The sequence below is a fragment of the Giraffa tippelskirchi genome, chromosome 6 (assembly GCF_054371585.1).
Source record: "Giraffa tippelskirchi isolate mGirTip1 chromosome 6, T2T-mGirTip1v1.2.pri, whole genome shotgun sequence".
NCBI classification, from domain to species: domain Eukaryota; kingdom Metazoa; phylum Chordata; class Mammalia; order Artiodactyla; family Giraffidae; genus Giraffa; species Giraffa tippelskirchi.
This window is the reverse complement of record NC_137280.1, coordinates 132,742,891-132,766,581: the sequence shown is the minus strand read 5'-3', so window position 1 is coordinate 132,766,581 and position 23,691 is coordinate 132,742,891. Positions and strand designations below refer to the sequence as shown.

Genomic DNA, 23,691 nt, shown 5'->3' with positions numbered 1-23,691 from the left:
GTACAAAGGCAGTGAGTAGATGGGGCATTGGAGAGGAGCTGGGATCAGATTGTGATAAGGTTGTTGTTCAGTCACTCAATAATGTCCAACTCTTTGTGACTCCATAGACTGCATCACACTAGGCTTTCCCTGTCCTTCACCATCTCCCGGAGTATGTTCAAACTCGTGTCCATTGAGTCAGTGTTGCCATCCAACCATCTCATCCTCTGTTGTCCCCTTCTCCTCCTGCCTTCAATCTTTCCCAGCATCAGGGTCTTTGCTAATGAGTCAACTCCTCACAACAGTTCACCAAAGTATTGGAGCTTCAGCTTCAGCATCAGTCCTTCCAATGAATATTCAGGACTGATTTCCTTTAGGATTGACTGGTTTGATCTCCTTGCAGTCTAAGGGACTCTCAAGAGTCTTCTCCAACACTACAGTTCAAAAGCATCAATTCTGTGATGTTCAGCCTTCTTTATGGTCCAACTCTCACCTCCATATATGACTACTGGAAAAGTCATACCTTTGACTATACAGACTTTGTTGGCAAAGTAATGTCTCTGCTTTTTAATATGCTGTCTAGGTTGGTCATAGCTTTTCTTACAAGGAGCAAGCGTCTTTTAATTTCATGGCTGCAGTCACCATCTGCAGTGATTTGGGAGCCCCCCAAAATAAAGTCTCTCACTGTTTCCGTTGTTTCCCATCTATTTGCCATGAAGTGATGGGACTGGATGCCATGATCTTAGTTTTTTGAATGTTGAGTTTTAAGCCAGCTTTTTCACTCTCCTCTTTCACCTTCATCAAGAGGCTCTTTAGTTCCTCTTTGCTTTCTGCCATAAGGATGGTATCATCTGCATATCTGAGGTTGTGGATATTTCTCCCAGCAATCTTGATTCCAGCTTGTGCTTCATCCAGCCCAGAATTTTGCATGATGTACTCTGCATATAAGTTAAATAAGCAGGGTGACAATATGCAGCCTTGATGTACTCCTTTCTCAATTTGGAACCAGTCTGTTGTAACATGTCTGGTCCTAACTGTTGCTTCTTGACCAGCATACAGATTTGACAGGAGGCAGGTAAGGTATTCCCATCTCTCAGAATTTTCCACTGTTTGTTGTGATCCACACAGTCAAAGGCTTTAGCATAGTCAATGAAGAAGTAGCTGTTTTTCTGGAATTCTCTTGCTTTTTCTATGATCTGACACATGTTGGCGATTTGATCTCTGGTTCCTCTGACTTTTCTAAATCCAGTTTGAACATCTGGAAGTTCACGGTTCACATACTGTTGAAGACTGGACTTGGAGAATTTTGAGCATTACTTTGCTAGCATGTGAAATAAGTGAAATTGTGCAGTAGTTTGAACATTTTTTGACATTGCTCCTTTTTGGGATTGGAATAAAAACTGATCTTTTCCAGTCTTGTGGCCAATGCTGAGTTTTCAAAATTTGCTGGCATATTGAGTGCAGCACTTTCACAGCATCATCTTTTAGGATTTGAAATAGCTCAGCTGGAATTCCATCACCTCCACTAGCTTTGTTCGTAGTGATGCTTCCTAAGGCCCATGTGACTTCACACTCCGAGATGTCTGGCTCTAGGTGAGTGATCGATCACACCATCATGTTTATCTGGGTCATTAAGATCTTTTTTGTGTGGTTCTTCTGTGTATTCTTGCCACCTTTTCTTAATATCTTTTGCTTCTATTAGGTCCATACCATTTCTGTCCTTTATTATGCCCATCTTTGCATGAAATGTTCCCTTGATATCTCTAATTTTCTTGAAGAGATCTCTAGTCTTTCCATTCTATTGTTTTCCTCTATTTCTTTGCATTGTTCACTTAGGAAGGCTTTCTTATCTTTCCTTGCTATTCTTTGGAACTCTGCATTCAGATGGATATAACAATCCTTTTCTCCTTTGCCCTTTACTTCTTTTCTTTTTTTAAATTTTTAGAAATTTATTCATTTTTTAATTGAAGGATAATTTTGTTTTACAGAATTTTGTTGTTTTCTGTCTTTCTCAGCTATTTGTAAGGCTTCCTCAGACAACCATTTTACCTTTTTGCACTTCTTTTTCTTGGAGATAGTTTTGATCACTGCCTCCTATCCAATATCATGAGCCTCCATCCATAGTTCCTCAGGCACTCTGTCTATCAGATCTAATCCCTTGAATCTGTCATTTCCAATGTATAATTGTAAGGGATTTGATTTAGATTTTACCTTAATGGGCTCGTGGTTTTCCCTACTTTGTTCAATTTAAGTCTGAATTTTACAATACGGAGTTCATGATCTGAGCTACAGTCAGTTCCTGGTCTTGTTTTTCCTGACTGTATAGTGCTTCCCCATCTTCAACTGCAAAAAATATAATCAATCTGATTTCGGTATTGACCACCTGGTGATGTACATGTGTAGGGGTCGTCTCTTGTGTTGTTGGATGAGGGTGTTTTCTATGACCAGTGCATTCTCTTGGCAAAACTCTGTTAGCCTTTGCCCTGCTTCATTTTTATTCCAGAGTCAAACTTACTCTGGTTATCTCTTGACTTCCTACTTTTGCATTCAAGTCCCCTATGATAAAAAAGACATCTGTTTTTGATGTTAGTTCTAGAAGGTCTTGTAGATCTTCATAGAACCATTCAACTTCAGTTTCTCCAGCATTAGTGGTTTGGGATGTAGACTTGGATTACTGTGATATTGAATGGTTTGCCTTGGAAACGAACAGAGATCATTCTGTTGCTTTTGAGATTGCACCCAAGTATTGCATTTCGGACTCTTTTGTTGACTATGAGGGCTTCTCCATTTCTTCTAAGGGATTCTTTCCCGCAGTAGTAGATAAAATGGTCTTCTGAATTAAATTTACCCATTTCAGTCCATTTTAGTTCACAGATTCCTAAAATGTCGATGTTCATTTTTACCATCTCCTGTTTGACCACTTCCAATTTACCTTGTTTTATGGAGCTAACATTTCAGGTTCCTATGCAATATTGTTCTTTAGAGCATCAGACTTTACTTTCACCACCAGACACATCCCCCACTGGGAGCTGTTTCCGCTTCGGCTCAGCCTCTTCATTCCTTCTGGAGTTATTTCTCCACTGATCTCCAGTAGCATATTGGGCACCTACCGACCTGGGGAGTTCATCTTTCACTGTCATATCTTTTTGCCTTTTCATACTGCTCATGGGGTTCTCAAGGCAAGAATATTGAAGTGGTTTGCCATTCCCTTTTCCAGTGGACCATGTTTTGTCAGGACTCTCCACCATGTCCTGTCCATCTTGGGTGGCTCTATCTGACATGGTTCATAGTTTCACTGAGTTAGACAAGGTTGTGACCCATGTGATCAGTTTGAGTTTTACCTATTAAGTAAAATCCAAACTGATAAGGGGTTTAGACTTCATTCTAAGTGTGACAGGAAGCCACTAGTATTTTATATAGGCAATAAATGATCTGACTTCCATTTCAAAAATGTCTGGCTACTATGGGGAGAAGAGATGATGCTGGAGCCAGCAGGAGACCAGTTACAAAAGTTAGGAGAGTGGTTAGGATACCAGATGGGAAAGGAGATGGTGGCTTGGACCAGGTGTGGTTTTGGAGGTAATGAAAGAAAAATTCAGATTGCGGAATCATTTTCAAAGTAGAGGAGGGAGTTTGCTAATAGTTTGATCATAGGGTGTGAAAAAAAAAGCGTAACTGGATAAATGGTGGAGTCATTTACTGTGATCAAGGATGCTGTGATGAAGCAGGTTATTGTGCTGGAGTGGGAAATGTGTTTAGTTTGAAATGCTTTTTAATCATCCAAGCTGAGATGTCAGGTAGGTGATACGAGTCTGGGAAGGGCCTAGGATGAAGCTATAACTTTGAGAATCTTTAGCGAATAGATTGTATTTAAGACATGGGGATGAATGGTAATCAGTTATTTTTTGCTCTGCAAAGACTTAAGTTATTTATATGACCTGCATTAGGACTAGCTACTATAAATAGGTTACTGTATTGTTATGATTAAAATAGTATGAGTATTTTCAGTTTTTTAAGCTCTTTTTGAAGCGTGTAATCATATCCCTTTGGCAATCTAGTAAACTCTTGATCATTGTCTACCTAGAAAAAAAATAGATATGCACATACATCATTTCACTTCAGGAATGATTCTAGATACACTTGTACAAAGGATGGAATCCCACCACTTCAGTAGTTAGGGCTTTGTACTTATGTATTTCAAATAAAAGATTATTCCAGATTCAGAATGTAAAAGAGATAGAGATCGACAGAGGTGTTTTGCTTGAGGTCAGAGTAGGGGATTGAGCCCTGTAGGCTCAGCCTTCCTCACACCTGTCACAGACGCACAAATGCACATGGGTGCCCATGTTACTATTACAGGTTTTAAAGAATAAAGTCTGAAAAAAACACACACAGAAATATATGTCCTTTCCAGCTCTGGTGGCCTGTCATTTTTTTCCTGGCTGCCAGGCATATATGTTTGGTTCATGCTGACCAAGGAATCCAAGGACTCAGGCTGAGTTTCATGGTTCTGTTATGTACATAAACAGATTTACAGTTTCTTCCCTGTAAATTTTACTAGAAAGCCAGCAGATGGAATTATAGAATATCAGAGCTAGACATAAACCCAGCGATCATCTCGTCCCGTCCCTTCTGTTTATTAAGAAGTATTGAATAGATGATGTAGTTAGAAGGAGAAAGAGTCTTGCTTAGGGTAACCTCAAAAGAAACAGACTGACCTCTGCCCCTACGTTCTCTGATTCACCATGTTTTGGAATAAATGTGGTGAGAAATTCAGAAATTTTTCTATAAACTGAAACTACACAGCCAGGTCAGAGAACTGACTTGGTGGAGATCAGTGAGTGTCTGCCATTAAAGAGTGTAAGGTCTTCTAAAGGTCTCTGCTAGAGGAACTATCAGTAGTTAGAAAGTTGACCTCCTCTTCGATTGTGAGTCCTTAGCCTGGGGTTCATGGAAAGGCCTCAAGGAATTGTGGGCTCCCCAGAAAAGGTATATGTGTGTGCATGCACACCTATTTTTTTTTCCCCCTAGGAAGAGGGTTCTCAAGAGTTTACTATTATAGAGTCTCAAAGGGATATGATTATCCACCTTCAAAAAGTGTTTTTAAAATAGCAACCTGAAAAATTCTCGTAGGAAACAAGATGGCTGACCATCTTAGACAGTGTTCTAAGTTTTTACCAGCTGGTGTCCTAATGCAGAGCATATAAATAAGCTCTGTTTCTGGGAAGAGCAAAAAATAATAAATAAATAGATTAAACATGGTGTAAAAAGAAATACCTTTATGTGCTAATCTCTGGATTAGTCAAATGCAAAGAAACTCACCTGTGAGTTTCTTTGATGCAGCACTCATCTATACCATATCTCAGTATGCTAATAACTTTTTACTGTAATATTGTTTATTACTTTTCCAATACTGCATAAAAGTCTTAATTATTAGGAAGCAATGATTATTTGGCATTTTTTCCCTTAATGACTTTTATTTTTCTACATTGCCTTCTTGTCTAACCCTTTTTTTTGTTATTTCCCCATTATAGTACCCAGTGGGCACTGATATCCAACTCACCCATGCCTATTTCCTGTAATGGACAAACTTGATGCTAATGTGAGGTATGTTGCATTTTTATATATGTTGTGCTATAAATTGTGGTTATTTGAACTCTAAGACTTCTGAAAAATCTGTTTGGGTAGAGTTACAAAGTTAATAAATGTGGATTTTCTTCAACATCTCATATATAAATATAATCATGAATGTGGTACTGTTTATTAATTTTTTTATTTCATTTACGCTTAAATGGTAAGTATAATATAGCTATAAATGATTCTAGATGCCTATGCTAAAAGTCAGTGTTACAGGAGATGCTGTTGCATGAAAATATTCATCTCTGTAACAGCAAGGAAGAAAATGTATATAAATGGGTGTAAAAATAGCTTAAGAATATTTATGTGTATATCTAAACTTTAGATATACACTTAAATAGCTTTTTGTGACAAGTGCTAGTTTGCTAGTTCTTTTATCAACCGGGTCATTTTATTGTATGGCATAATGGTTGCATGGTATAGTGACATAAAGCTAAATTATTTTTGTTTTATTTTCCTATAATTTCCTGCAACTCTTGGAGATCAAATAATAGGATGGCTCCTAGGGAAATTTTCTTCTTAAAGGCTTGTAGAATTTTATTCAGTACAACCAAATAATGTGAAAAAATGTATTCAATAAGATTTAAATGTTATGAATTGACATTTGAGGCTGAAGATATCATCGATATCAATAGCTGGAAGACATCCTCAAAAAATACACTCTTGGTGCAAGCACAAGAGCAGTTTTTCTTTCATTTGAGATCTGTAGGAAAGCACATTTCAGGTATAGATCAGGGGCCCTGTGCCTCTGTGTGTGATGTGGGAGAACGCTGTGACAAAATGAAGCGGTCAAACATCTTGACAGAAACTCTAATGTAATGTGACTGGAGTTGCAAAGATGTACTATCACCCTAGCCCAGGGGTTCCTTAAGGGTGAAATATGTCTCATGAATAATCCCTGGCACCTGATGGGTACCTAATAGGAGTTATTGATCAGCCAGTCATTGTGCTACATATATTTCAAATAGGGTGACGTTCTAGTGCACTTAGGTATGCACAGAGACTCTATATTCAGCAATAAACCATTTTACTCTCCCAATGGAAGCATCATGGGTTTTGTTATTTGCCTAACATATTGACTTGATGCAGAGTCTTAGAACTTTAACACAGATTTTTAGGATAGTACCATATGTTTAATTTTCCTCTATAAGTTTGGGACATTATTTGAAGAGAGAAAGCATAATGGAATATAAAGAGTTTCTATTTTAATTAAAAGGCCAAAGTGAGCAATGTCAATGGTGATGAGTTTATCAAATTGTTTTAAGTTTCAGACACTGTATTAAAGTGGATCAGTTGGTTAAAATGTACTTCTTTTTGGGTAATTCAGATAGTATGATCCCCGACATTTCTAGATTTTCAACATTTATTTGTAGTGGCCTTGAATTCTAATAGCAGAATACAATTCAATTAAATAAACATTAGCCTTTCTCTTGGGTGCTGTAGAACTGTAATGCAGGATACAGAATGGTATCAGTCCTCAGAATCTTGTCTTTGGACCATCCTCTTTGTCTGATTTCTAAACTGATCCCATCAATATACGCTCACCCTCACCCACTCCCCTTCCATACCCACAGTATTAGTAATATGCGAACGCAACAGACCTTCCACCCATTTCCTTCCCAGCCCACACTCTTGGTGTCCATGAAAGGACATTTATTTACCAAATTGTGATGTATGGATCACTAGTAATGCATGATGATTTTAGGTGGTACATGAATATCTGTTTTATTTTAAAGTAAGTACTTTAAGGTATCTTATGGTGGCAAGTAATGGTGGCTCAGACAGTGAAGAATCTGCCCTCCCTGAACTGGGAGGATCCCCTGGAGAAGAGAATGGCTACTCACTCCAGTATTCTTGCCTGGGAAATCCCGTGGACAGAGGAGCCTGGCGGGCTGCAGTCCATGGGGTCACAAAGAGTCTGACATGACTGAGAGACTAACATTTAAACTTAATACTATTTTGCCACTGATTGTAGTGAAATAGAATTTTGTTCTAAAATACATTTACTTAAAATTTAAAAGTAAATTTTACTTAAAGAAAAGTTTTATACAACTGTGTTAATTATATTTATCATGTTGTAGTTAAACTTATTTTGTAATTGGGGTTTAGCATCTTTTAACTGCCTTCATTCTTGTTGAGGGTAAATCCTAAGAACTTTCATGGCAAAGAAAATTATTTTTTTTCTATTTCTTTAATTTTGTATCTATATGAGATGGTGAAAGTGAAAGTCACTCAGCTGTGTCCAGCTCTTTGTGACCCCATGGACTGTACAGTCCATGAAATTCTCCAGGCCAGAATACTTGAGTGGGTAGCTGTTCTCTTCTCTAGGGGATCTTCCCAACCCAGAGATTGAACTCAGGTCTCCTACATTGCAGGTGGCTTCTTAACCATCTGAGCCACAGGGAAGCCCATGTGCAATGGTGGATGTTCACTAAACTTATTGTTGTATTCATTTCATGATATATGTAAGTCAGCTCATTATGCTGTATACCTTAAACTTATACAGTGCTATAAGTCAATTATATCTCAATAAAACTGGAAAAGAATATTTTGTACTTTTAAACTATTCATTAATAAATAAATGTGAAAAAATCCACATGGGTACTATGAAAACGACTAGGGTCTAAAAGCCCATAATCTAGGTATAACTAGATAGAATAAATGTTGTCATTTGAAGAGTAGAAACCAGAAATTCTTTCTTTGGTAAGGAAATGTCTTCACTTGCTAAAGTATCCATACAGAGTGAAAGCCAAAGGGCCTGGGTTCCTGGCACAGGAGAGGAATTTTTTAAGTTGCTCTGAAGACAGGAAAATGAGTGGCCAGAGGAGGAAGAGGTAGGAAAAGAGTAGATTCCAAGAAGAAGGAGAGTCTGGATCCTGCTTAGCAAAAGGTGAAGTATCTAGTTGTGTGGTGGCTGTAAAATGTTGAGAGGAGCTAGGTTGCATATTTTTTTTGTTTAAAATGCATGATGTGTGTGCTGACCTCTCCCAGCACTGAGTTCTATAGCAGAATTTTCTAGCTTGGTTAGGAAATCAGTGTTGAATATTTACTATGTATGAGGTCATCATAAGCGATAAACTTAACATGTATTATCTCGTTTAATTTTTAAAGCAATCCTCTGAGGCACGTCATTATTATCTCCATTTTACAATGTGTGGTAACTAAGGTACAAAGGGGTTAAGTAACCTGCTCGAGGTCATAAAATCACATTGCCTCCTACTATACTACAGATATTTTATATGAGAGAGAGAGAGAGAGAGAGTGTGTGTGTGTGTGTGTGTGTGTGTGTGTATGAGTTGTTGAGATGGTTGACATTTCTGTCTTGGTAAATGTAGTTTGGAAGAGAGAATGAATATGTGAGAATGAATACCCTAAAAAGCACAGGATGGGAGAAGAATATAAATGCCTGGGGAAATTTCAGAAATCTGAGAGAAAGATTACTATGGGATACAGAATTGAGAGACTCCATCCAATTTTTCCCAGATATCAAGGAACAGAGAGGTCCTAGGATGACACTTAGGGCTAAATAAAAATGTCTAGCATTTAAGTATTTTGTCAGGCCATATTGAACACCTAATTTTTGTTTTTTTCGGTTTCATTTAATTGAGTTTCTTATTTCATCTTGATCCTTGCTGTTGTATATCTACTGTTATTGACTATAAGCATCAGAAACTAACTTGCTAATATATTCAAAGGTAATTTTGGGGAAGCTATAATGTATAGGTTCAAAGAATTAAGGTGAAAATTCTGGGGGTCTAGGCTTGCAAATAAAAAAGAACTTTGAGAATTCTAGTAGAGCTAAAAAGTGGAAAAATGGCCAACTATGGGAAGAAGTGATCAGTACATTTCTGCATCATGGATGATGTCCAACTATTTGCTCTATCAATGTATGCTGTTCAAGAATCAGAAACAGATGTCTGATTGACCAGGCTAAGTCATGTGACAATTTGTTGTCCAGCGTTCATAATGGGAGGTAGTTATCACTCAAGAAGATGGCATGCAATGGAGGAAAGTTAAATCCTCTGAAGAAACTGGTGCTTTTTAGAAAGGGGGAATTGAGGCTTGGTAGCCAAAACATGTCAATGTCCAGCTCCATTTGTTTTATTGCAGTTGGATTTATCTATGGTATTTATAAGTAAGTTGCTCCATGGGTAAATAAAAATATGTAAGGGTTCTTTCACTAGTTTAATATAATTAGTTAAGCACCTAAATGTTGTGCCAGGAAGAGTTAACATAAGTGCCTGTTCTTAAAGATCTCAAGCTAGAATACTGTTACACAAATAGAACTTAGTAAAATGACAAGAGAACCGGAATAAAATGGGCCAAAGAACTAAACAGACATTTCTCCAAAGAAGACATACAGATGGCTAACAAACACATGAAAAGATGCTCAACATCACTCATTATTAGAGAAATGCAAATCAAAACCACAATGAGGTATCATTTCACACCAGTCAGAATGGCTGCTATCCAAAAGTCTACAAGCAATAAATGCTGGAGAGGGTGTGGAGAAAAGGGAACCCTCTTACACTGTTGGTGGGAATGCAAACTAGTACAGCCACTATGGAGAACAGTGTGGAGATTCCTTAAAAAACTGGGAATAGAACTGCCATATGACCCAGCAATCCCACTGCTGGGCATATACACCGAGGAAACCAGAATTGAAAGAGACGCGTGTACCCCAATGTTCATCGCAGCACTGTTTACAATAGCCAGGACATGGAAGCAACCTAGATGTCCATCAGCAGACGAATGGATAAGGAAGCTGTGGTACATATACACAATGGAATATTACTCAGCCATTAAAAAAAATACATTTGAATCGGTTCTACTGAGATGGATGAAACTGGAGCCCATTATACAGAGTGAAGTAAGCCAGAAAGAAAAACAACAATACAGTATACTAATGCATATATATGGAATTTGAAAGATGGTAACGATAACCCTATATGCGAGACAGAATAAGAGACACAGATGCATGGAACAATTTTATGGACTCTGAGGGAGAAGGTGAGGGTGGGACGTTCTGGGAGAATAGCATTGAAACATGTATATTATCATATGTGAAACAGAACACCATTCCATGTTCGATGCATGTGACAAGGGCTCAGGGCCGGGGCAATGGGATGATCCAGAAGGATGGGATGGGGAGGGAGGTGGATGGGGGGTCCAGGAAGGGGAACACATGTAAACCCATGGCTGATTCATGTCAATGTATGGCAAAAACTATTACAATATTGTAAAGTAATTAGCCCCCAACTAAAATAAATAAATTTATTAAAAAAAAAAAAAAAGAGAACCGGAATAGTGAGCTATATACAATGAGCTATATCCTCTGTGAACTAACTATAAGGTGCAAGCTGGAATCAAGATAGGTGGGAGAAACATCAACAACGTCATATATGTGGATGATACCACTCTAATGGCAGAAAGAAAAGAGGAACTAAAGAGCCTCTTGATGAGTGTTAAGGAGGAGAGTGAAAGAGCCAGTTTAAGACTAAAGATTAAAAAAATTAAGATCATGGCATTCTCCCCCATTACTTTATGGCAAATAGGAGGGAAAAAGTCGGAAGTAGTGACAGGTTTCCTCTTCTTGGACTCCAAAATCACTGGTGATGGTGACTGCAACCATGAAATCAGAAGACAATTGCTTCTTGGCAGGAAGGCTATGGCAAACCTAGATAGTGTGCTGAAAAGCAGAGACATTACTTTGCCAACAAAAGTCCATAGAGTCAAGGTTATGGTCTTCCCAGAGGTCACGTACAGTTCTAAGAGCTGGACCATAAAGAAGACAGACACCAAAGAATTGATGCCTTCGAACTGTGGTGCTGGAGAATACTCCTGAAAGCCCCTTGGACAGCAAGGAGATCAGTCAATCTTAAGGGAGACCAACCCTGAATATTCACTGGAAGGACTGAAGCTGAAGCTCCAGTATTCTGGTCATCTGATGCAAACAGATGACTCATTGGAGAAGTCCCTGATGCTCTGAAAGATTGAGTACAGAAGGAGAAGAGGGCATCAGAGGATGATATGGCTGGACAGCATCACCGATGCAACGAACATGAACTTGGGTAAACTCTGGGAGATAGTGAGAGACAGGGAGGCCTGGCGTGCTGCTGTCCATGGAGTCCCCGAGTCGGACACAACTGGATGACTGAACAATAACAAAAAAAAAAAAAAAAGAAGAAGAAAGAAAGAAATACTAGGTCTGGATTGGATTTTAGAAATAGGAGAAGCATTACAAGCATTTTTCCCTCAAGAGCTTTCATTGCAGAGAGCAGTTGATGTAGGATGGATTGACTCAGGATGAAAAGCCAGCAGTGAATCAGGCCCTGCTTGGAAGGGCAAGTTCCTGATGAGTCCTAACCTTTGATAAGTAGTGTCTCACAAACCTTGCAGCCATCTCTTTCCAGACAATCTGACACACACCTGATGTCAGTTTTTGGTCTCTTTGCTTCTTGTTGGGGCTCTGTAAGACAACAGCATTCTTTTTGTAGGGTTGAAGAAAGGAAAATGGAAACAGTGGCTTTGGTGACTTTATAGCTGATTCTCCTTGAGGATATCACTGGCCTGCGTTTGGTAGGTGAGCCTGGCAGTTCCTAACCCCTGTGCTCATCCCCAAGCTGCTGTGGCTGCTGAATGTGACTCCAAAATAGTTACTGCCTGACTTCAGACATAACCCATGCTTTTTTTCCCCCAAGTTGTGTAGCCCTTTATTAGCAACTAAAATAAAAGGTATCTGTTGTACAACATGGATAGTAATTGACTATAACTGGAGATTTTTATATTCTAAAGGCTGGAAGCTTTTTAACCCATGCTTTTTGTTTTAACTACTAGATTCTTCCCACTGACATGTATCTTTCTTGAGCTCATGTGTGAATCCTAAAGGTGACCCAGGTCTGCATCCTTTTCTTCCTGCTGTTTATTGCACATAAATAGTTTCTGCTTGCCAAGAAAATTTTTTCTAACAGTTTCTAATTCCACAAAGTATAGGGTTCAGGCAGCAGTTAAGTAAGAGCAGAAAAGTTCAAATATTCACAAATTTGCTCTTTGAAGATTTCTCAAGATAAAGAGCTCAGACATTGAATGGAGAGAAAATTTATTTTTTAATCTTGATTCTTTTTATTTTATTTTTCGGTTTTTTTAGTCTCTTTATTTTTGTATTTTTTGTGATGGTTTTTATTTTTTATTCTATTCGTTGCTCTCTTAATTGTATTATCTAACAATCGTCTATTTCATTACTTATTTATTCCTTAATTTGAATGATAATGAAATTCTTCAATATTTGGTTCTTCCTCCTTTCCCTCTGCCCTTCAAAATTATCTAATTTTAATTGAATATATTATTTTCCTCAGTGTTTACCTTTATATCCTTAAATATACACTTTCATCTCTATGACTTGATTTATTGATTTTAAATACTCTTTTCTGAGCACAAAATATAGATTAATTGGAAAGTAGCATATTCATATATGCGGTTCCATTCCACTTTCTGTCCAACTTCCTTTCTTGGCTCTGTCTAATCATTTTAATTCCGTATTGTTGAGGTTTATCATGTACAGATTGTTCTACAGCCGTAATTTGTCTTTGACAAAGTCCTGTAGTTCAGAATACTTAAAACTCACCTTGAATCATTTTCCTATTATTTCCCCTTCAAATATATTATTTACCCAAGGATATTTTTTAAATTTTATTTACTTTTAATTGGAGGATAATTGCTTTACAATGTTGTGTTGACATATGTCACCATGAATCAGCCATAGGTATACATATGTCCCCTCCATCTTGAACCTCTCTCCTACCTCCCACACCATTCACACCTCTAGGTTGTAACAGAGCACCAGATTTGAGCTCTCTGCGTCATACAGTAAATTTCCACTGGATATCTAATTTTACATATGGTAATGTATATGTTTCAATGCTACTTTCTCAATTTGTCCCACTCTCTTCTTCTCCCGCCCCCCTTGGGTATCCACAAGTCTGTTCTCTTTTTTTTATTTATTTATTTATTTATTTATTTATTTATTTATTTATTTTTATAAATTTATTTATTTTAGTTGGGGGCCAATCACTTCACAACATTGCAATAGTTTTTGCCATACATTAACATGAATCTGCCATGGGTTTACATGTGTTCCCCCTCCTGGACCCCCCACCCACCTCCCTCCCCATCCCATCCTTCTGGATCATCCCATTGCCCCGGCCCTGAGCCCTTGTCTCATGCATCGAACATGGAATGGTGTTCTGTTTCACATATGATAATATACATGTTTCAATGCTATTCTCCCAGAACGTCCCACCCTCACCTTCTCCCTCAGAGTCCATAAAATTGTTCCATGCATCTGTGTCTCTTATTCTGTCTCGCATATAGGGTTATCGTTACCATCTTTCAAATTCCATATATATGCATTAGTATACTGTATTGTTGTTTTTCTTTCTGGCTTACTTCACTCTGTATAATGGGCTCCAGTTTCATCCATCTCAGTAGAACCGATTCAAATGTATTTTTTTTAATGGCTGAGTAATATTCCATTGTGTATATGTACCACAGCTTCCTTATCCATTCGTCTGCTGATGGACATCTAGGTTGCTTCCATGTCCTGGCTATTGTAAACAGTGCTGCGATGAACATTGGGGTACACGCGTCTCTTTCAATTCTGGTTTCCTCGGTGTATATGCCCAGCAGTGGGATTGCTGGGTCATATGGCAGTTCTATTCCCAGTTTTTTAAGGAATCTCCACACTGTTCTCCATAGTGGCTGTACTAGTTTGCATTCCCACCAACAGTGTAAGAGGGTTCCCTTTTCTCCACACCCTCTCCAGCATTTATTGCTTGTAGACTTTTGGATAGCAGCCATTCTGACTGGTGTGAAATGATACCTCATTGTGGTTTTGATTTGCATTTCTCTAATAATGAGTGATGTTGAGCATCTTTTCATGTGTTTGTTAGCCATCTGTATGTCTTCTTTGGAGAAATGTCTGTTTAGTTCTTTGGCCCATTTTTTGATTGGGTCGTTTATTTTTCGGGAATTCAGCTGCAGAAGTTGCTTGTATATTTTTGATATTAATTGTCTGTTGCTTCATTTGCTATTATTTTCTCCCATTCTGAAGGCTGTCTTTTCACCTTGTTTATAGTTTCCTTTGTTGTGCAAAAGCTTTTAATTTTAATTAGGTCCCATTTGTTTATTTTTGCTTTTATTTCCAATATTCTAGGAGGTGGGTCATGGAGGATCCTGCTGTGATTTATGTCGGAGAGTGTTTTGCCTATGTTTTCCTCTAGGAGTTTTATTGTTTCTGGTCTTACATTTAGATCTTTAATCCATTTTGAGTTTATTTTTGTGTACGGTGTTAGGAAATGTTCTAGTTTCATTCTTTTACAAGTGGTTGACCAGTTTTCCCAGCACCACTTGTTAAAGAGATTGTCTTTTCTCCATTGAATATTCTTGCCTCCTTTGTCGAAGATGAGGTGTCCATAGGTGCGTGGGTTTATCTCTGGGCTTTCTATTTTGTTCCATTGATCTATATTTCTATCTTTGTGCCAGTACCATACTGTCTTGATGACTGTGGCTTTGTAGTAGAGCCTGAAGTCAGGCAGGTTGATTCCTCCAGTTCCATTCTTCTTCCTCAAGATTGCTTTGGCTATTCGAGGTTTCTTATATTTCCATACAAATTGTGAGATGATTTGTTCTAGTTCTGTGAAAAATACCATTGGTAGCTTGATAGGGATTGCATTGAATCTATAGATTGCTTTGGGTAGTATACTCATTTTCACTATATTAATTCTTCCAATCCATGAATACGGTATATTTCTCCATCTGTTTGTGTCCTCTTTGATTTCTTTCATCAGTGTTTTATAGTTTTCTATATATAAGTCTTTTGTTTCTTTAGGTAGATATATTCCTAAGTATTTTATTCTTTTTGATGCAATGGTGAATGGTATTGTTTCCTTAATTTCTCTTTCTGTTTTCTCATTATTGGAGTATAGGAATGCAAGGGATTTCTGTGTGTTAATTTTATATCCTGCAACTTTACTATATTCATTGATCAACTCTAGTAATTTTCTAGTAGAGTCTTTAGGGTTTTCTATGTAGAGAATCATGTCATCTGCAAACAGTGAGAGTTTTACTTCTTCTTTTCCTATCTGTATTCCTTTTATTTCTTTTTCAGCTCTGATTGCTGTGGCCAAAACTTCCAAAACTATGTTGAATAGTAGTGGTGAAAGTGGGCATCCTTGCCTTGTTCCTGACTTTAGGGGAAATGCTTTCAATTTTTCACCATTGAGGATAATGTTTGCTGTGGGTTTGTCATATATAGCTTTTATTATGTTGAGATATGTTCCTTCTATTCCTGCTTTCTGGAGGGTTTTAATCATAAATGGATGCTGAATTTTGTCAAAGGCTTTTTCTGCATCTATTGAGATAACCATATGGTTTTTTTCTTTCAATTTGTTAATGTGGTGTATTACATTGATTGATTTGCGGATGTTAAAAAAACCTTGCATTCCTGGGATAAAGCCCACTTGGTCATGATGTATGATCTTTTTAATATGATGTTGGATTCTGTTTGCTAGAATTTTATTAAGGATTTTTGCATCTATGTTCATCAGTGATATTGGCCTGTAGTTTTCCTTTTTTGTGACATCTTTGTCTGGTTTTGGAATTAGGGTGATGGTGGCCTCATAGAATGAGTTTGGAAGTTTACCATCTTCTGCAATTTTCTGGAAGAGTTTGAGTAGGATAGGTGTTAGCTCTTCTCTAAATTTTTGGTAGAATTCCGCTGTGAAGCCGTCTGGTCCTGGGCTTTTGTTTGCTGGAAGATTTCTGATTACAGTTTCGATTTCCGTGCTTGTGATGGGTCTGTTAAGATCTTCTATTTCTTCATGGTTCAGTTTTGGAAAGTTATACTTTTCTAAGAATTTGTCCATTTCTTCCAAGTTGTCCATTTTATTGGCATATAGCTGTTGGTAGTAGTCTCTTATGATCCTTTGTATTTCTGTGGAGTCTGTTGTGATCTCTCCATTTTCATTTCTAATTTTGTTGATCTGATTCTTCTCCCGTTGTTTCTTGATGAGTCTGGCTAATGGCTTATCAATTTTGTTTATCTTCTCGAAAAACCAGCTTTTAGTTTTGTTGATTTTTGCTATGGTCTCTTTTGTTTCTTTTGCATTTATTTCTGCCCTAATTTTTAAGATTTCTTTCCTTCTACTGACCCTGGGGTTTTTCATTTCTTCCTTCTCTAGTTGCTTTAGGTGTAGAGTTAGTTGATTTATTTGATTTTTTTCTTGTTTCTTGAGGTACGCCTGTATTGCTATGAACCTTCCCCTTAGTATTGCTTTTACAGTGTCCCATAGGTTTTGGGTTGTTGTGTTTTCATTTTCATTCGTTTCCATGCATAATTTTATTTCTTTTTTGATTTCTTCTGTGATTTGTTGGTTATTCAGAAGCGTGTTGTTTAGCCTCCATATGTTGGAACTTTTAATAGTTTTTTTCCTGTAATTGAGGTCTAATCTTACTGCATTGTGGTCAGAGAAGATGGCTGGGATGATTTCAATTTTTTTGAATTTACCAAGGCTAGATTTATGGCCCAGGATGTGATCTATCCTGGAGAAAGTTCCATGTGCACTTGAGAAAAAGGTAAAATTGATTGTTTTGGGGTGGAAACTCCTGTAAATATCAATTAAATCTAATTTGTCTATTGTATCATTTAAAGTTTGTGTTTCCTTGTTAATTTTCTGTTTAGTTGATCTATCCATATGCGTGAGTGGAGTATTAAAGTCTCCCACTATTATTGTGTTATTGTTAATTTCCCCTTTCATACTTGTTAGTATTTGCCTTATATATTGTGGTGCTCCTACGTTGGGTGCATATATATTTATGATTGTTTCGTCTTCTTCTTGGATTGATCCTTTGATCTTTATGTAGTGTCCTTCTTTGTCCCTTTTCACATCCTTTATTTTAAAGTCTATTTTATCTGAAATGAGTATTGCGACTCCTGCTTTCTTTTGGTCTCCGTTTGCATGGAATATGTTTTTCCATCCTTTCACTTTCAGCCTGTGTGTGTCTCTAGTTTTGAGGTGGGTCTCTTGTAGACAGCATATATAGGGGTCTTGTTTTTGTATCCATTCAGCAACCCTTTGTCTTTTGGTTGGGGCATTCAACCCATTTACATTTAAGGTAATTATTGATAAGTATGATCCCGTTGCCATTTACTTTGTTGTTTTGAGTTCGTGTTGAAACATCCTTTCTGTGTTTCCTGTTTAGAGAAGATCCTTTAGCATTTGCTGGAGAGCTGGTTTGGTGGTGCTGAATTCCCTCAGCTCTTGCTTGTCTGTAAAGCTTTTGAATTCTCCTTCATATCTGAGTGAAATCCTTGCTGGGTACAGTAATCTGGGTTGTAGATTATTCTCTTTCATTACTTTAAGTATGTCCTGCCATTCCCTTCTAGCCTGAAGGGTTTCTATTGAAAGATCAGCTGTTATCCTTATGGGGATCCCCTTGTGTGTTATTTGTTGTTTTTCCCTTGCTGCTTTTAATATTTGTTCTTTGTGTTTGATCTTTGTTAATTTGATTAATATGTGTCTTGGGGTGTTTCGCCTTGGGTTTATCCTGTTTGGAACTCTCTGGGTTTCTTGGACTTCTGTGACTATTTCTTTCCTCAATTTAGGGAAATTCTCAACTATTATCTCCTCGAGTATTTTTTCATGGCCTTTCCTTTTATCTTCTTCTTCTGGGACTCCTATGATTCGAATGTTGGGGCGTTTCATATTGTCCCAGAGGTCCCGGAGGTTTTCCTCATTTCTTTTGATTCTTTTTTCTTTTTTCCTCTCTGCTTCGTTTATTTCCATCATTCTATCTTCTACCTCATTTATCCTATCTTCTGCCTCCGTTATTCTACTGTTGGTTCCCTCCAGAGTGTCTTTTATCTCCTTTATTTCATTATTCATTCTATATTGATTCCTTTTTATTTCTTCTAAGTCCTTGATAAACATTTCTTGCATCTTCTCAATCTTTGTCTCCAGGCTATTTATCTGTAACTCCATTTTGCTTTCAAGATTTTGGATCACTTTTATTATCCTTATTCTAAATTCTTTTTCAGATAGATTCCCTATCTCCTCCTCTTTTGTTTGGCTTTGTGGGCATTTCTCATTGTCCTTTACTTGCTGAGTATTTCTCTGTCTTTTCATCTTGTTTAGATTGCTGTGTTAGGCGTGGCCCTTCTGTATTCTGGTAGTATGAAGTTCCTCTTTGTTGTGGAGGTTCCTCACTGCGGTTGGGGTTGGACAGGTGGCTTGTCAAGGCTTCCTGGTTGGGGGAGCTTGTGTCGGTGTTCTGGTGGGTGGAGCTGGATTTCTGCTCTCTAGAGTGTAATGGAGTGACCAGTATTAATTTTTGAGATGTCTATGTATTTGGTGTGCCTCTGGGCAGCCTGTATATTGATGCTCAGGTCTATGTTCCTGCGTTGCTGGAGAATTTGCGTGGTATGTCTTGCTCTGGAACTTATTGTCTCTTGGGTGGAGCTTGGTTTCAGTGAATTTATGGAGGCTATTGGATGGTCTCTTATTAATTAATGTTTCCCCTGGCTTTCAGTCTTATTCTTGCAGTAGCCTCAAGACTTCTCCTTCCATACAGCCTCAATAATAAAACTTTTAGGTTAATGGTGAAAAGATTCTCCACAGTGAGGGATACCCAGAAAGGTTCACTGAGTTACATGGAGAGATGAGGTGGGGGGGTGGGTTGAGGTGACCAGGAGGGGAAGAGGGGAATTCAAATGTGGAGAGAGCAATCTAGCCAGTAAGCACTTCCCTCTGTGCTTTCCACAGTTTGGAACCCTCAGAGTGATTCACAGAGATACATAGAGAGGGGGGAGGAAGGTAACAGAGGTGAGCATGAGTAGAAAGGGAGGAATTAAGAGGGGAGAGAGAGATCTGGGCAGTATCCTGTTCCTGAAGTGTTCTCCGGTACCCAGAACACCCTCAGAGATTCACAGAATTGGGTTGAGAAGAGAAGGAGGAGGGTGGGAGATAGAGGTTCCCTGAGGGAGAAGAAAGAGCATCAATAGGTGGAGAGAGTGATCAGGCCAGTGATCACACTCCTGAGTAAAAGTGGGTCCTAAAGATTGGGTTCTTAAATGTACAAAGTTGATATCAAATATGTAAAACAAAGATTAAAAATCTAGAGTAGAGGTTAGACTCTTATAAAACTTACAATCTAAAAAAAAAAAAAAAAAAGAAAAAAGGAAACAGTGTAAAAAGAAAAAAAAACAGTAAAACAGTAAAAAAAGAAACAGTAAAAAAATGTAGAACAGGAAAAAAACATTAAAAAAAGAAAACACAAAAGGTATAAGATAAATGTATGTAGTTTGCTTCAAAAATAGGGTTTTTTTTTTTTGCAAGTTAATAGTGGGTTATGAAAATGAAAGTTAAAGGTGTAATAGAGGACTTGAAGAAAAAGGAAAGAAGAGAAAAAAAAAATTTTTTTTTTAATTAAAAAAAAAAAAAAATTAAAAAAAAAAAATAGTAAAAAATATATATATCCCGGACTTTCTCTGGAGCTGTTGTGAGCAGTGTGGGATCTGCTCAGTTTTAGATAGATCCTTATTCCTGCTTATACTTTTCAAGATCTATAGGTCCTTTTCAATGCAGTCGGTATTAACTACAGGGATCTTAATCTGTTGGCCTGTCCCTTCCAAAGCGCTTCCCTCTGTTTATTTGGCTTCTGTTTGGAGATCTCTTCAGTATCTAATTTCCGCCCTGCAACAAAGCGGTGGAGGTGATCTCTTTAGGTTCGCTTGTTCAATCGTGCTGTGGGGAGGAAGGAACACTGCAATTCTGGCGTGCGTGTGGTAAGCTCGCAGTGTCTCGGCCGCACTGGGTTCGCCCCCGCTCACGGCGTGTGTGCTTTCCCCGTCTACCCTGCTCAGGCTTCAGGTTACTCGGCCGGGGAGCGGGCCCTGAGCTGCGTGCACTTCCCGGGTCTAAGCCGCTCAGGTTCAGGCTCCCGGTTACTCCACAAAGGCGCAGACTCGGTTTCGCCCGCGGCTTGTGCCGTTCCCGGTCGGAGCTGCCCAGGCGGCCAGGAGTTTGGCGAGGGCGCTCTTCCCTGTTGGGGCGGTGCGGCTTATCACCTCCCTGGTCCCCGCCTCGGTTTACGGGCGCGCCCGGCTCCGGTGTGCTTTGTGTCGGTTCTGGGGAGCTGGTCTCTGGCTGCGACCCTCCCGGCGGCTGTCGACCCTCCGGGATCTCAGGCAGTCTTTGCTTAGAAACTGGGAGCCTGTTTGCAGTTTGGTAGGGGGTGCCCTCTCTGGAGCCGAGTTTGCCCCTTTCCGGCTCTGGCGGGCCCCGCCTGCCCGCTGTGTCCGGCGGGGGATGGGGCGGTCCGCAGCCGGCTAGCTCTCCTCTGGTATCGCTCAGTCCTTTGTTCTGTGAGCGGGCCGGCAGTGCCTTAGAGTTGGGCTTTTCGTGGGATAGTTCTTTCTCTCTCGCTGTCCCACAGTTTAGGTTACTATCTCACGTTAGCTCCCTCAGATTGCCCTCGGGGCACTCGGGCCCGGTCCTTACCCTAGGCAATGCCGCCCGCTCCTCTCCGTTCAGCCCCCACTTGCTGGTGGCGGATGATGCGAGCGTCTGGGGTTCTTTGCTGGGAGTTGCTTTAGGCACGTAATCTGTGGATTTTATTTATTTTTTTCCTCCCAGTTACGTTGCCCTCCGAGATAAAAAATCCTCCCCCACACCCGCCGGTGAGAGGGTTTCCTGGTACTTGGAAATTCCTCCTCTTTTACGACTCCCTCCCCGGGACGGGTCTCCGTCCCTAACTCTTTTGTCTCTCTTTTTATCTTTTATAATTTCTCCTACCTCTTTTGAAGATAATGCGCAGTTTTTGTGGAAGCCTGAAGTCCTCAGCCAGCCTTCAGAAGTAGTTTTGTGAAGTTTGGTCAGCGTTTAGATGTTCTTTCGATACATTTGTGGAGGAGAGAGTGGTCTCCCCGTCCTATTCCTCCGCCATCTTATCCCCGCCCCTCAAGTCTGTTCTCTTTTAGCTTTGGCTTCCTCTTAGCCTTGACTCATCTCCCTGCTCCAGTATACTTTCCTGGTGCACTGCCTCTCTTCAGTAAGAACACCTTGTTTCAAGACTCTGTTTCTCCTCTAAAGAATAACTGTTATGCCTTCTCATTAATGTTTCTCATTAGCAACCAAAACAGCATCATATAGGAATGATGAATCGTGTAAATGGTAGCATTTCCCTCCTTTTGCTATGGTTTCTAGCAGTCAGAACTGCATTTATAACTACTATTAGCAAGTATAGAAGATCTCTAGGCACTTATTGTGGCTCTCACATGCCTTTATTTTATTTTTCCAACTCTTTTTGCCACTTCATCTTGTTTCTTTTGATTTTTTTAAACTACATCTTATATTGTTTATTTTTGTAAGCCACTTTAAGGAATGAAGGAAAGAAGGAAGAGAGGGAGAAAAAACCCAAGAAGCATTTTTTTCCCAAGGGAGAATCTTTCTTCTTTCTTTGGTAGGGCTTGCCATGTGACAGGGAGCCACTGAGCATCACTGAACAGAAGATTAAAATGGCAAGCTTTTATATAGAGCACAAATAAATCTGAATAAACACCAAAAGCTGAATACTTTTAAAAATATATACACAATGTAAATGCAGTCACCTGTTGTACACATGTCACAACATTAATTAAAAACTGTGACATGATAAGTATTTGGCTTCAAGTTACAGTTGACCCTTGAACAACATGGATTTGAGCTGCTTGAATCCACTTATATGCAGATTTCTTCAATAGTAAATACTACATTATTGCATGGTTCAAGGTTGGTTGAATCCATGAATGTGTAACTGTTGGTACAGAGGGCCAACTATAAGTTATACACAGATTTTCAACTGCTCAGAGAGTCAGTACCCCTTACCCCCGAGTTATTCAAAGGTTAACTCTAATTACCCAATTGCCTTAATTCTGTCATGGCACTAAGTTGCAATTCACTACTTCAAATTAGTAAATAAAATTCATTGGAAATCAATGTGACTATAGGAATTAAGTGAAATGATCCAATTTTAGCAAAGAGAAAAAAATAACAATTTTACAAATTAGAGAGTGTTGTATAACACAGGGAAGTTCAAGCTGGTGCTCTGTGATAACCTAGAGGGGTGGGATGAGGAGATAGGGTGGGAGGGAGGGGATATATGTATGCTTATGGCTGATTCACATTGTTGTACGGCAGAAACCAATACAACATTGTAAAGTAATTATCTTCCAATAAAAATAAATTTTAGAAGATAAATAAAAATAAATTTTTAAGTTAAAAAAATAAGGGAGTTGATTTCTGGTTTGATTATTAGTACTGATGACAGTACTTGTGTGTATGTGTTTAGTCACTAAGTCGTGTCTGACTCTTTGCAACCCATGGATCATAGCCTGCCAAGGTTCTCTGTCCTTGGAATTTCCCAGGCAAGAATACTGGAATGGGTTGCCATTTCCTTCTCCAGGTGATAATACTTAAATTTCACTGAAGACTCAGGATGAAGTTAGAATTTTTAATACTAAATATCCTAAAGCCTTGAAATAACTCCTAGAGTTTAAAATCGAGGTGTACAAGTTGTCAGCCCTGAAGACTTATCAATATGTAATTGATTTGGAAGCAGAGTTAATTCATGTTTGTAACCTGGCAATTGCACCTGTGAGCATGTGCAACTTTAAGTCAGTGAAATGTTTTGCAGGAAATCTCTCTTCAGGCTTTGAAATTATGACATGCATTAGCATATAAGGAGAAAGTGAGTGGGTACCATTTAAAAGGGGTTATTATTATGTTGCTTTAGAAATGTAAATGGGAATCATACTCAACGTTATTACTTGACTGATACAATGATGATTATTCAGTCAGTTTTCTGATTAGATCAGAACCCTACAAACTGGAACTTACCTTGTTCTTCATGGGGTCACAGGGGACCTTAAAGGGGAGGATGACATTTATGGTCCTAAAACAATAGTCTCTTGCAATGTGTGAAATTCGCTGGTTGTGGCTTGAAGCTAGCAATCCTACATGATGTCACTCTATGCAGCTTCCA

The 23,691-nt window shown here is 38.7% G+C and overlaps 1 protein-coding gene across 1 annotated transcript in view; it reads left to right on the top strand.

Annotated features, from left to right (window-relative positions):
* Positions 1 to 23,691, top strand: part of HTR4 (5-hydroxytryptamine receptor 4) — a 170,729-nt gene that overhangs the window by 16,778 nt on the left and 130,260 nt on the right. The window contains exon 2 of the mRNA XM_081495719.1: positions 5,514 to 5,586. Coding sequence (XP_081351845.1) covers positions 5,561 to 5,586 — 26 coding nt within the window. The 5' untranslated portion in view covers positions 5,514 to 5,560. The remainder of the gene's footprint in view (positions 1 to 5,513; positions 5,587 to 23,691) is intronic.